The sequence below is a fragment of the Microcebus murinus genome, chromosome 7, assembly GCF_040939455.1.
Source record: "Microcebus murinus isolate Inina chromosome 7, M.murinus_Inina_mat1.0, whole genome shotgun sequence".
In the NCBI taxonomy this organism is placed as follows: Eukaryota; Metazoa; Chordata; class Mammalia; order Primates; family Cheirogaleidae; genus Microcebus; species Microcebus murinus.
The window spans coordinates 2,538,660-2,552,400 of NC_134110.1; the positions used below are offsets into that span (position 1 = coordinate 2,538,660).

The window sequence follows — 13,741 nt, forward strand, 5'->3', positions numbered from 1 at the left end:
AGAAAAAAACTGAACAAAGCTAAAGAAGCTAAAAGCTCAATCAATAGCTCTCATTCTAACCTTTTCCACTGAAGGGACTACTGATTTCAAACACCATCTATATAAATGATAAAGGACTTCATTATTCTAATAGTTACTACTTATTAAGACCTTAGTGGGAGCAAGGCACTGTGCTGAACACTTTTAGTGTGCTAATATCACATTATTAAATCCTTACATCCTCCTCCTTAGATAAATACTACTATTCTCATTTTACAGATTAGGAAATTAAGACTGAAAGAAACCAATGCCTAGGGGCCTGACAGTGAAAGCTGTTCAAAGGGGCCAAAAATGCCAATTTAAAACAACATAAAGCAGTTGGCCAAGTCCTTCTCTACAATTTCTCAAAGAACAGTGTATTTATCTGCCCAATCAAGATTTAGACTCAATTACACAAAAACTTATGGAGTGGTTATTATATGCCAAGCAGTGTGTTATTTGCTCTCATATATATTATCTCCTTTAGTATTCATAACAAGCAAATGTATTAAGCTTAGAGTGACAAGTCATCCTATCTGTCTGCTTTTAGCACTAAAAATCCTACATCCTATCAAAGCCCTCAATAACCACCCCCCCGCAAAACCTGCCCCTCCCCCCCAAATTGGTCACCCTAGGTTATAGACATTTATCATTAAAACAGAATTTAGTAAAACATGGAGAAAATCAGTAATACTTTGGAATTCTACACTCGTTCCCCATTACTATTAAATTTTACATCATTCTCTTTAAAGGAAAAGTAATTATGTAAATGCTCAAACATACTTCATTTTTGCTCCTCCCCTTAATTCAGTGTTTAACTGAGTTTAACTTCAATGTGCTCAAGAATCACTATAGGGTTGAATGCATACAGTTCAGTAACCCTTATCCCAAATGTTTGGGACAGAAGAGTTTCGGATTTCAGATTTTGGAATATTTGCTTTATATTTACAGGTTAAGCATCCCAAATCCAAAAATCTGAAATCCAAAATGACTCCTATGAGCATTATATTAGTGCTGAAAAGTTTTGGATTTTGGAACATGCTGGATTTTGGATTTATGATACTCAACCTGTAATTTATGGGTCATTTAAAGGATTTTCCCCAATGTAATTTTAATGACTTGACCTGTCATAAGTGATACCGAAGATGAAAAACCACTACCACAATAACCACAACCAGAGCCAACATTTGTGGACTATTTGTGCCTGGCATGTTCTAAGCATATTACAGACATTATCTAATGTTCACTTACAATAACCCTTTCCAGTAGTACTACCACTAGCCCAATTTTATAAAGCTGGTAACTAGGACGACAGAAAAGTTAAGTATCTTTCTCAAGTACATCCAGCTAGAACCCAACTCTGAGGTTAACTGTCTAAGATCAAACAGTTCAAAATGAGAGAAGTTGAAACCCATCTTACTCTAAAGAGCATACCTTTAACCACTACACTCAGGACAGCAGTAAATTTTTATCCCACGTGCCAAGATGCCACTGGTAGTGAATTCCAAAAACACTGGGTGAAGGACTCCAAGGTGAACTGGGGCTCAGTGGGAAAGACTGCCACCAATTAGCATCAGACTGTCTTCCTTAGCAGCACTCCTCCCACAGCCTCCTGGTCTTTTCACACAAACTGCTTTATAAGGAATCCTTGTTCTGCTACATCCACCAGGGAAGGTTCCACCCAGAGAAGATAGTTCATCTCCAAAGTAAATCAAAGAAGTCAAATAGCAAGGGGCCTGGAGTCATGGCCCACTGTGTCTTAATCAAAAGCATTTCACAGCACTGGTTCTTCCAGCTGCCCTCTTGGTTAAGCACCACTGTCTTAACAGAATAAATCAGAGAAAGGTGAGTAGGTCTAGCATGGTTCAGGGTCTTATCATATAAAGCAAAAGCTGTGAGATTCTTGCAATCACTCAGCATTTTCTTAGCCTAATTCGTCATTTCATGGATAAACATGCTGAAGCCCCCAAGAGGTGAGAGATTAACCAAGGTCATAAAAGCAGCAAGCCAGGCACACCCAGGTCTGATGATCTTTAGTCACTTCTCAGGTCTTGAATTACCTTATACTTTGCAGCTGAAGAAACAAGCTGCAGCAAGCAAGCAGCACACCCAGGTCTATCTAATGATCTTAGTCACTTCTCAGGTCTTGGATTACCTTATACTTTGCAGCTGAGGAAACGCTTGCTCATTTAAGTAAACTCCAGACTTCAGGGTGGAGAACTACAATCGTTTTCCCATCCTTTCTCTGTGATACTACCTGGACCCAATACAGAAGTTTCAGAGACTGAGTGTCCTATCAAGTTCTTTACAGAGTCTAAAAATGCACTCATACAGAAGGCTCAGGGTTTCTATACAACAGTGCTCTTATCTTTAATTGGAGTTATAAATCTTTTAGAATATACCAGAAAAATGAACACCCACCCACTTACCTACCTACCTATCACCCCCTAATTTCCAAACCCTTTAAAATTCATTCAGGAATGGCAGGTCAGATCTAGAAAGCTAGTGATACACCCAGTGTTTCCACCTGAAAATTACATCCTGAAAAATCACTGTGTGTTATCCAATACTACAGCTGGGAAATACAGCTGGCTTTGGAGCTCACAACACATGTATATGTTAAAGGTTCAGGGAAACCCTGTAATAAAAAAGCCCATCCAACTCTGTTTAACCTGGAGTTTCTCAATTTATTCAATGGTGAGAAAGAGGAAGTGCTGTCATTAGTCACACAGCTGGAAAAGACTAAACTCAGCTCAGAGCCAAGCCTCCATCTCCCCTTTCAATGCCTTTTTCATCTTAACCTTTGCCAGATAACTTCAAATTAAGTTTCAAAGGTAGAAGGAAAGAAGTCCTCTATATCTATTAGAGAAAAAAAAAAAGCCATAAGCACAGCTCTTTTCCTGTGACTTTAGCCACATTACGCCATTTTAAAACTTGCTTTCTTGAATGCCGTCTACCACTTTTGCCCAGGAAGATCAAATTTAAAGATACATTGAAAATTGGGTTTTACTATACTAGATAATATTACTGCTAATTCAAAAATATTTAAAACCTTGAGAAGGCATAACACTTCTCAGGAGACAACATTTTTTAAGCATGCTGAACAATCTGATCTGTAACACAGTCTTGAAGCTGTGTATTGAACTAATTCCTGCTATAGCATTCAGGGACAGAAATTTCTGCTGACTTAATTCCCAGGCATTCCAAAAAAATCTCTTCATTTCAGGGGGCTGATCTAAACAGCCAAGCAACTCAATTTTTTAATGTTCTGGGCAACTAAAGAAAAAAAAAGTTGGAAGGCCTAAATTATTGTAGATATGTTGCAGACGATTTTTGCTGTTAATAGGGAGTTATGGGTAAAGAATCTCTCCCTTGCCCATGGTTTTAAAGTATCATGGATAATTGTTTCACAGAAGGTGCACATTCGTCACCATCACCTGCCAAAATTTCTCCTCTGCGAACAGTAAAACTTCATGAAAGTTTAGTGTGCAATTTCTAAAACATTGGAAATGTTCAGTAAAGCATACATAGAAAGCTGATGAGAGAAAATTTTCTTTAAAATAAAGGAACAGAGAAAAGCTCAAGTTATGGATGAGGATTTGAACTTCATGCAAGTGTCTTTAATGCTGCAATGTATTGGCAGAAGAATATATATCTAACAACAAAATAACAGGCATACGGGCAGAACCTGAGTTATCTGAAGATATGTTCCTGACTAAATTCTTTATATATGAACATATAACAATTATGTACATAAATTATACCCCAACTGTAAAGTAATCATAAGTCTCCCTCCATAGAAAATACCACTATCCTTTTACATTTCAAATCGATATATAAAATTAAGTTATAAATCAACTAACATAGTTTATTATTTGACACAATTATAAAGCATAAAAGGATGCATTTTATCTCCCATTTACTGACACAAGGAACAAGGTAACCATACTCTGTCTTCATGAAAAGGCTGCCCTAAGAAGAGGTCATTCATTGGTAGTTGACTATGATGGTATGTGACAAAAGCAAGATGGTTTAGGGAGGAGAAAGGGAACGATGATCTAGAAACAACTATGAAGAGCAAACAAATTTTCTTTTTTTGCCTGTACAAACCCATCCCAAAAGATCCTTCAAACCTTTCTCCAACATGAAACAAACATACCATGTAAAGGCCACTTCTGATTGTGGCCTTTACATACCATGTAAAGGCCACAAACATACCATGTAAAGGCTTACCTCATTCACTTTCGGTTTTTCTCAGTATAATGTGAGTCCATATCAGCTACCCAGTACTGTGGCCACACTGTGAACTTTGACCCCACCTTTCAAGGCCTGCTGCATAAGGTAGTAAATCTATTAATTACACATCCATATTGTCTTTGATTCCTTTGCTTGTTGGCATTTTTGCTTGGAAGGATATAAGACTAAGAACTAGAATAAGAAACCCCAGAGTGAAAAAAGGTTTATGTTCACTTCTTAGAATTTCACTAATTTTTCTCCATCACCCTGAAGGGAGAGTCATAGATCAAGGACCAACTGTCTTCCACTCAATTTCACACTGCTAATGTGTGTCATTACTCTAAGGCTCAGGTCCTATCATCAGAGCAACTGAGAGAGTAACAGTGGTATAACTGACTGGGAAGGGGGACAAGGGAACATGCAGGGGGATGTGGGGCTAAAAGAAGGATGTATTTTTTAAGACAAGGCAGACTTAAGCATGCTTAAAAGCTGTCAGGTAGGAAACGGAACAGAAGGAAAGGCTGAAAATACAGGAGAAAAGATCATAAACAGAAAATAAGTCCAGAACACAGGTCTTTCCTAATGACAAGAGGCAGGCAAAAAATGCCAATACCATCACAGTTTGAGGTACAATGGCAGGCAGTTGAGAATTCTTCCCTTTTCTGTGAAAAGAAGGTAATGATGTCTGCTGAGATCATGGAAGAGGGAATAAGGGATAGGCTGAGTTGTTCTAAGGTGTTCCAAGGTGTTCTAAGAGGATATGTCTCAGTCAACATACCCAACTTCCACCCCCATTTGTAGATTTGGAAAACAAGGCTCTGCATTGTCAAGTATGGTGACTGCCTAGCCCAGAGTCCCTTCTAGGCAGTCATGTCACGCTTACAGAGAAACATGCTTGATACTTTCTGACTCCACTCCAATCACCACCAAATGAACTACAAGGTGACTACCCAACCAAGGACACCTAATGCTTGTCCTAGGTACAACTTCTGCAATGGCCTGGCATAAAAGGCTGAGCCACATCCTGCTCTCAAGACTGTGTGCTCAAAAACACAACAGAGTGACGCAGTATGCAACAGAAATAAGATGAAAGAATGGACAGGAGTAGTGATAAGGAGTCAGGGCAAGGTTAGTGTAGGAAGATGGACACATGACAAGCAGGCAAAAGCTATGAATAGAGAAGAGACGTATAGGATAATAGCAAAAATAAAAAACAGAGGACCAAACTCAAGGACAACAGTGGAGTTCCAGATGGAAGAGCCATAAACTTTTACTGATGTGGTCTCTAGGGCCATCTTGGATCCAGAATCAAAATGTGGCTCCAACTTCTGTGAGACATCAATAAGATTCCTGTTTTTCAATTTTCATGATTATTTCCAATATCATTGTACATGTATTCTTTCAATAAGGTATTCCACCACAACCCAAGCTAGTTTTGTCTCTTTCTTTGCAATCAAAGAATCATATCTAAAACAATCTGAGTGTGAAGCAGCTCAAGGTCACAAAATTCAATAAAGAGGTTAAACCATTCCATTCTCAGGATCCTATAACCATTCTCCTATAATTCTATACCAGAAAAACAAAAGTGAATTGGAGTGGGTGAATTTTAAAGCATATAAATTAAACCTTAAGGAAATGGTTAAAAGGGAGAGGAGGCGGGAGGAATAGAGACAAAGTCCAGAGCAGAGCAACTAAAATCGACACTAGAGGAATCTTAGAATAAAAACAAATTAATAATGTGGATATGGAAGAAGGCAGGCTACAAAATGAAGTCTATAAAATGAGAGATAAGAAACAGACCTTGACCCCATTCTCTAGATCACAGAATGAAGCCACACCCTCTAAAATGTGAGACGAAGTTTTTAAAAAAAATAAAGCATTATCTTAAATATTAAACATTGCGAATTCATGTGCCTAAGAGCTTCAAGGCTGGTCTGGCACAACAGCCCTGCCCCACCCAGGACCTCCCTTGGTGCCAGTGCCAGAGATACAACACTGTGAAGGATGAACCACAGGTCAGTCCAGTAGGGAAATAAAATATATCTTTATTATTTTCTCCTACTTATAAAATATACATTTTGTATAAACTTTTTAAACAGTACAGTAATAGATATTTTAAAAAGAGCAAGTTTTGCCATAATAGAGACCCTGGAGATAACGACTTAGGGGTTTGGCATGTGTCCTTCCAGACGACTTTGCCTGCATACAGGATATATTTTTATTACCCAAACACATTCATATCTTACCAAAATACTCTGCAACTTGCTTTTTTGTCTCAACATACTATTTTTTCCTATACGATTACACACAGGTCAAACATTTGTTTTAACAGCTACACAGTATTTCACAGCATGGATATATCGGCTCACTTAACCATTCTACTGGCATTTAGGTTGTTTGCATGTTTTTCACTAATACAAATTTTTTGGTGAGTGCCAATGAACATGTAACTCACACACTTGTATGACTACTTCTGTCTGATAAATTGCTAAAAGTGTTACTATCAAAATGGTAGCCTCGTCTGGGGATAGCAAGCTAGTCTGATCATGGAAACCCACTATTAAGTAGCAAATGAGACTCCAAATCTAATATGCAGGCCAGGGAGCAGAACAGGGATCCAGCCAGGAAACAAAACATTAAGGCTGAGGCAGCAAAGTCCTAGGGCTCCTGACTTTCCTTTTGAAGAAATCCATATAGTCACCTATTCGAGGGGGCAAGTGTGAACTGCCATTTCTTCTACCCTCGCCAGAGGTTTCCCATACACATCCAAGCCTGGACAGCCTGACTCTGACAACAGAGCATTTGGAGAGGCCAGGATGAAATATGTAGAATATAAGGCAAAGAAATTGTGGCATGCAATTAATTCAGAAAAAGAACGCAAAACTATTATTATTCAAAACACAGATTTACCTGTTGCATAATGTAGTGAAATGGCACTGGATTTCATAGTGATCCCTCGGATTTGTTCGTCTTCTCTGCTGTCCATGTACCTTAACTGGAAAAATGCAACATATGCATCCTTACTTCCCAAAGAATTAAAATGTAGTATTAAAATTGGCTGATTTAGATTTTTGTTTTAAATACTTAAATTTTAAACTACAGAGCCTTCTTTTTCTTTTAAAGGGACATGCTCTGGAGAAGGGAAGTTGGTTGAGGGGAAGAGAACATGACAAATTGAAAAATATTACCACCAGGAACTCACAAATGTATTCAAACACTGCATACCCTCCTGCCGAAGTGTTGCTTATCCAAATTTCTGCTATGAATGTTTGGGTAGTCCAAGAAAAATTGACAGAAAGTAGTATTTGGGGAAATTCCTTCTATTTATCAAGAACACAGCCATTCTTTTCCTATTCATAGGCTGTTCAACAAATTCTGAGCAGAGACTGAAAAAGGTCACTAGAGGTAGGAGAAGCCTTTACTCCTTTCCCCAAATTAATACACTTTAAACACTTTTTAAAAAAAGACTACAATAGAAAATATACATAATATCACCACTTCACTGATGACTGTCATAAAGATTTAATGCCAACAAACAAGGGCCCGCATCTCAAATTATCTGGCTTCACAATTTATTGATACTGACAAAGGCTTAACTGAATATCCCATCCCTTTCCAACTCCTCAGCCCTAAGCATCATACTAACCTCTTTCCTCCCTCTCCAGAATGATCTTTTCCTTGCCCTGCCTTCTTTCTACTGTCAAATTTTTGAAAAATTCATAATCTTTATACTCATTCCTTTCTTTCATTCAAAAGCCTTGAGATTAATTTATTGATATGGGATTGCCACATTTATTTACCCACATTAATTCCTTAATTTTCAGAAAGGCTTCCATTTTCCACCTATGGCAAACCAAAGTCCTAAACATTACCAATGACCTCGTGGACATAAACAATAAATAATCTTTTTCGATCTTCACTTTTCTTGATTCCAGATTAACACATAGTTAATCACCCTCTGTGTGCTTGTGTGCTCACAGTTCCAAGAATCTGGAATCTCAGTTTCCCTGCTCAGATTCCACTGCTGGTTTCCCTTTACCTCTCCAATCTCTCAGGCCTTCTTCAAGAAGTTTCAGTCCCCTGTTAGTCTTCCAAATGAGTATGTTTTTAAGCACTCAGTAGAAACATGTATAACACACAAAGAATAACGATACAATGAACACCTGTGTGTGCACTGTCCTATTTAAAACAGAGCAAGATCCTGTCTCAGAGAGGAAGAAAGGAAGGACACATTCTCTCTAGCAGTGTAATTTCTCTCCCACTAGTCTCTAGGCAAATGCTACACTCCAATCAAGCACAACACACAAATTAGCCTTTATCCATGTTATTCCTCACAACCTGATGTTTTCTCTGCCTTCTCCTCAAACTAACCAACTTATCTACCTGTGAAGAATCTCTTTCACGCTGAAATCTTCCACAATCATGTATCATTTGAATTGTTGCAAAAATTCACTTTTGTACTTATAAAGTATTAATATGAAACAAAAGAAAGCAATATAGAAGCAACTGGGTTTTTCGCCATCTATTTTTATCTTGTTAAAAGGACTGGCAGCTACTTAGATGCAAGAACTATGCTTTATACCTTTTTGGATCTTAAAAAGACACAGCAAATGGTTCATCACATTGCAGATGGTTAATACTTACTGAAATTCAACAAATATTTATCAAATATAACAACATACCTTGCCTGCCAGGCGGCTGGAGATGATTCCATTGCTAGATATAAGACAGTCAGCCAGAGTAGTTTTTCCTGTTAAAACAAAATAACAACATTAACTCAAGTCTACGTCTTCTTCAGAAGGGGTGGGGTGAAAGATTGTTCCTACAGATTAAAACCTGTAAGAATTGGTTTAGCAAAGATTTCTATTTACCTATGCTGGGTGACAAAAGAGACTTAGACTTTTGAACAGAATATGACCTGGAAGCACTCTATAGTGCTGCAATCTTATCTCAAACCCTGTGGATCTTATCAACCTCACCTGAAAAGTTGTCAAGCAACTTTTATTTAAGCATGGAACTTTTCTTAAATTGAGGCAGACTTTGTATAGAGAAAAATACACAGACTTTTAAGAGACGGGCCAAACCGCCATGCCAATCAAAATATAGAACATCTGACAATCAACTTTTATAGTAACTATAATCTGTCCTATAAGAATTTGATCACATTCATCACAATTATTACATCAATCATCCCATATCCATATCAGTGACTATGCTAATGAACTTAAGCCCCTAACAGCACAGAATGACAAAAAGATAGCAATAATTTTTGTCTCTGAAAGGTATACTACAGTAAAACATCATCAAGAAACAATAGGGGCCGGGAGCGGTGGCTCACGCCTGTAATCCTAGCTCTCTGGGAGGCCGAGGCGGGCGGATTGCTCGAGGTCAGGAGTTCGAAACCAGCCTGAGCAAGAGCGAGACCCCGTCTCTACTATAAATAGAAAGAAATTAATTGGCCAACTAAAAATATATATACAAAAAATTAGCCGGGCATGGTGGCGAATGCCTGTAGTCCCAGCTACTCGGGAGGCTGAGGCAGCAGGATTGCTTGAGCCCAGGAGTTTGAGGTTGCTGTGAGCTAGGCTGACGCCACGGCACTCACTCTAGCCTGGCCAACAAAGCGAGACTCTGTCTCAAAAAAAAAAAAAAAAAAAAAAAAAAAAAAAGAAACAATAGGCCAGGCGTGGTGGCTCACCCCTGTAATCCTAGCACTCTGAGAGGCCGAGGCAGGCGGATAGCTCAAGGTCAGGAGTTCAAAACCAGCCTCAGTAAGACCTCATCTCTACTAAAAATAGAATGAAATTAAGTGACCAACTAAAAATATATATACAAAAGATTAGCCGGGCATGGTGGCGCATGCCTGTAGTCCCAGCTACTCGGGAGGCTGATGCAGGAGGATCGCTTGAGCCCAGGAGATTGAGGTTCCTGTGAGCTAGGCTGTCCCAACAGCAATCACTCTAACCTGGGCAACAAAGTGAGACTCTGTCTCAAAAAAAAAAAAAAAAAAGAAAAGAAAAGAAACAATAGAACATAGTGTTCTGCCATATTTCCCCATGTATGGCCTTAGCTGGCATTTGCCAGTTGAGTTGTCTTAAGAAAATAATTATTTAGCAAAGAAATTCAGGAAATCTACCCATATCTCTTACTGTTTGCAATATAGTCTATGGAGCTATATTGCAATATAGCACCAACTACACTGTCACTGACCAATAAAATGTAGTATCCAAACCTAAACCTAGGAAACTATTTTATAACAAAAGAAATTCTTTGTATACTCAGTATATATCTATGGTTACCTTAATTAAACAGACTATGTACAACTAAAGTTGATACAATTTCATGTGGTAAAAACAGGTAACTTTGTTTAAAGAATGCCAGGGGAATACATAATTACTGTAGCAGGGATAGAGAAACACAAGAAGAATATTTCCTTCAAGACAAGTCTTTACTGTACTCTAAGAACTTCAGCAAAGATGTAGAATCTCTGTAACGGTTCAAACCAATCAGAGACCAATCAGTGGGAACACTAAAGAGCTTTAATATTGTGCTGTTTATCATGTAAACAGAACGTATCAGCATATTATCCTAGAGCATCCATTACCTGCTACCCAGGAAAGCAGAATTCTTTCTAGGTTCAGCAAGCATCTACCTCCCTAGAATATAAGTATCAAGAAAGCAGGAACTTTGCTTTATTCATGGCCATATCTATAGGGCAAGAACAATCCTTTGCATATAGAAGACATTCAACAAATATATTTGTCGAATAAATGAATCATAGGTTTTCTGAGACAGTAGCAGTTTAACCTAATTTTAAAGAGAAAATTTAAAGTAATTTGTTACACACACATACCCTACACTTACTTTTCACATCATTTAATTCACAAAGCAAAAAAAAAAAAAAAAAAAAGCTTTTAGGCTGGAAGCAGGACACCTGTAATCCCAGCAATTTAGGAGGTCAAGGTGGGAGGATTGATTGAAGCCGGGAGTTCAAAATCAGCCTGGGCAATATTGCAAGATCCTGTCTCTACCAAAAAAAAGTAAAAACAGCTGAGCATGATGGCATACACCTGTAGTCCTATACTCAAGAGGCTCAGGCAGAAGGATTGAGGCAGGGGTTAGTCACTGGACTTGTACATAAAATTCTTTCTCAGTTGGCTTCACCTATAAAGTGATCCATTAGTTCTCTTTCTTTCAGTTCCCAAACTTATTTAACTTGCACTTCTGCCAGTCTAATCTTTCTAATGTACTATTTGATTACATCACCCTGCTTTATTTTTCCCCCCAATGGCTGGCTAAAAATAAATGATCATTTTCACAATAAATCATTTACCTTCCTGTCAAGAGATACTCATTATCATTCACATTGGATCTTCATATCCTGTAAGGTAGGTGTAGTTTTCACTCTGTTTTACAGATGCTAGATACTGAAGCTCAAAATGGCAAAGTACAAAACTTGAAAATGGAGTTCTAAATTCAGGCTGCCTAACTCCACGGGTGGAGCATTTAACACTTATCCCAGTGCTTAGCTGGCATGAAGAGCTCTAGGAGACATGACCCAACCTGCCTCTTCACCTTATTCACTAGTCCCTCACCTTCAGAATGGTAGATTGGAATGGGCGTGTGAAATAAAACCTATCACTTTGCTGTGGCTACTCAAACTAAAAAGGGGTTTGAAACCAAGGGCAGACTTAGCATGAAGGAGTTCTTTGGTGTTATAGCAGTTACCTGTCAGAAGCATATACACCATGCGTTGGCTATCCCTGCCCTTCCCATGCCCTGGGCTTTGACCACATATATTTCCTCCCACCTTTGTCAACACATTCCCACCTGTAACGTCCCCATGTGTCATCTTGAGCCCTCCTTCAGGCATCATCTCTAATACTAATTATGGTATGAAGCCTTTTCCCTAACCCACTCCTACCTTCCAAATCCTCTAGTTCTACCACCAACCTTTACAGTCTACTTTTTCTCTCATATGTTTGTCTCATTTTTCCTGCCTCACCCCTAAAACCTCTACTGTTGGGTTGGTGCCCTACTCATAAATCTCTACCTCCTGACACACTTAGTAAAATATCTTGAACTTAGCAGATATTCAATAAACATCTGCTGAATTAAATAGGATCACGTAACACAGGCTCTGAGGACACTATGTCAAGACTATAGACGTTTTACACGCAAAACCTGTAAAAACAAAACCTCAAGTCCTGGTTAAAAAACCAATTAGATACCGTATAGAAGAATGCTAATCACTAATTAACCATGTTCACTTCAAATGCTTCACACCAAGCACGCTTCTCTAACATCACAGAAAACCTTTTTTATAAAATAACACCTGTTTCCTAGCAAACATCACTGCCCGCTTGCCCACAGCTTCACATCCACTGAGGCATGGAGAGACACGCATTCTCCCCCCCCCACACACACACCCCTCGTGAATGAAAATACATCCTTTAAAAAGGATTCTTACCATGGTCAACATGAGCCAAAACACAGATATTCCTGATGTTGGCAGTGTTTTTCTGGAGCTGAATCATCTTATCCAAACTATTGAGCACCATGGTTGCAACTTACTTCCTGTGATTAAAAAATCAAACATTTCTTACAAATTGCCCAGGGACTAAAGGTCAGGGCCAAAAAGGGGGAAAACAATAAATAAATAAATAAATAAATGAATCAAAGGCTGGTAGTTGACAAGACTTGTCAGATCCCTTAAACTAAGGACCCCCACGCAGGGCATGCCCGGCGCCGCAGTCTGAGCACGAAAGTCAGCATCCCATCACAACTAACACTCGGCGGAGCGTGTTCATCCTTCCGGCTCCGACGGCTGCGATGAATCACCGGGCTGGGAGCACGGCGACACCCGCGGCCCGGCCGCCCGACGCGGACTCGGTAGCCTTCTGCAGGCCGGTGACTTCGTACAGGGAGGGCTCCGTGCGGCGGGGACAGGTGCGGCTGGCGTCGGCACCAGTTCTCCCCCTCCTTCCCCAAGTCCCTCACTCTCGTCCCCGCCCGCCCGCGCGGGAGAGACGCCGGGCTGTGTCACCTACCGCCCCACACAGCCCGGGTAAAGTTTCGGGTCACGTGCCCGCTACCCGAGCAGGTGCACCGCAGGTCCCTGCGCCCTCTCCAAACTAAAAGGGGAAAACCTCAACTCGACCCTCCCTTCAGTCCCGGGGGGTCCCGGACCCGCTCTCTTCGCGGACCCCGGGTCCTCAGAGAAGCGGCCGCCCGGCCCCGGGCGGGAAGCTCCGGCGGCGGCGAACGGCCGCCCCCCGCCCGGACCCGCCCCCGGCCCGCGGCGCCCCGGCCCCCAGCGCGGGCCCGCACCCACCGGCTCCGGCCGCCGCACCGGCCCCGCTCAGCTATTCCAGACGCCGCCTCACCAAGCGGGAAGACGCCGGGAGCTCCGCTAGTGTTGAACGCCCGAGGGGGCGGAGCCCGCTGACGCTCGACCTTTGACCCGCGCGCGTCTGCGTCGCTGCCG

General features: G+C 40.4%; 1 protein-coding gene across 5 annotated transcripts in view; it reads right to left on the reverse strand.

Annotated features, from left to right (window-relative positions):
• Positions 1-13,718, reverse strand: part of EFL1 (elongation factor like GTPase 1) — a 123,768-nt gene extending 110,050 nt beyond the window's left edge. For 3 of the 5 annotated variants that reach the window (XM_076004698.1, XM_012751735.3, XM_012751767.3), the window contains exons 1-4: positions 13,589-13,715; positions 12,725-12,831; positions 8,937-9,004; positions 7,165-7,249 (exon numbers count right to left, since the gene is read on the reverse strand). In XM_076004698.1, the coding sequence (XP_075860813.1) occupies positions 7,165-7,249; positions 8,937-9,004; positions 12,725-12,815 (244 nt within the window). In that variant the 5' untranslated portion in view covers positions 12,816-12,831; positions 13,589-13,715. Of the gene's footprint in view, positions 1-7,164; positions 7,250-8,936; positions 9,005-12,724; positions 12,838-13,588 lie in introns of those variants that run through there. The other 2 variants (XM_076004697.1, XM_012751746.3) reach the window with 2 other exon arrangements.
• Positions 13,719-13,741: the final 23 nt, after the last annotated feature.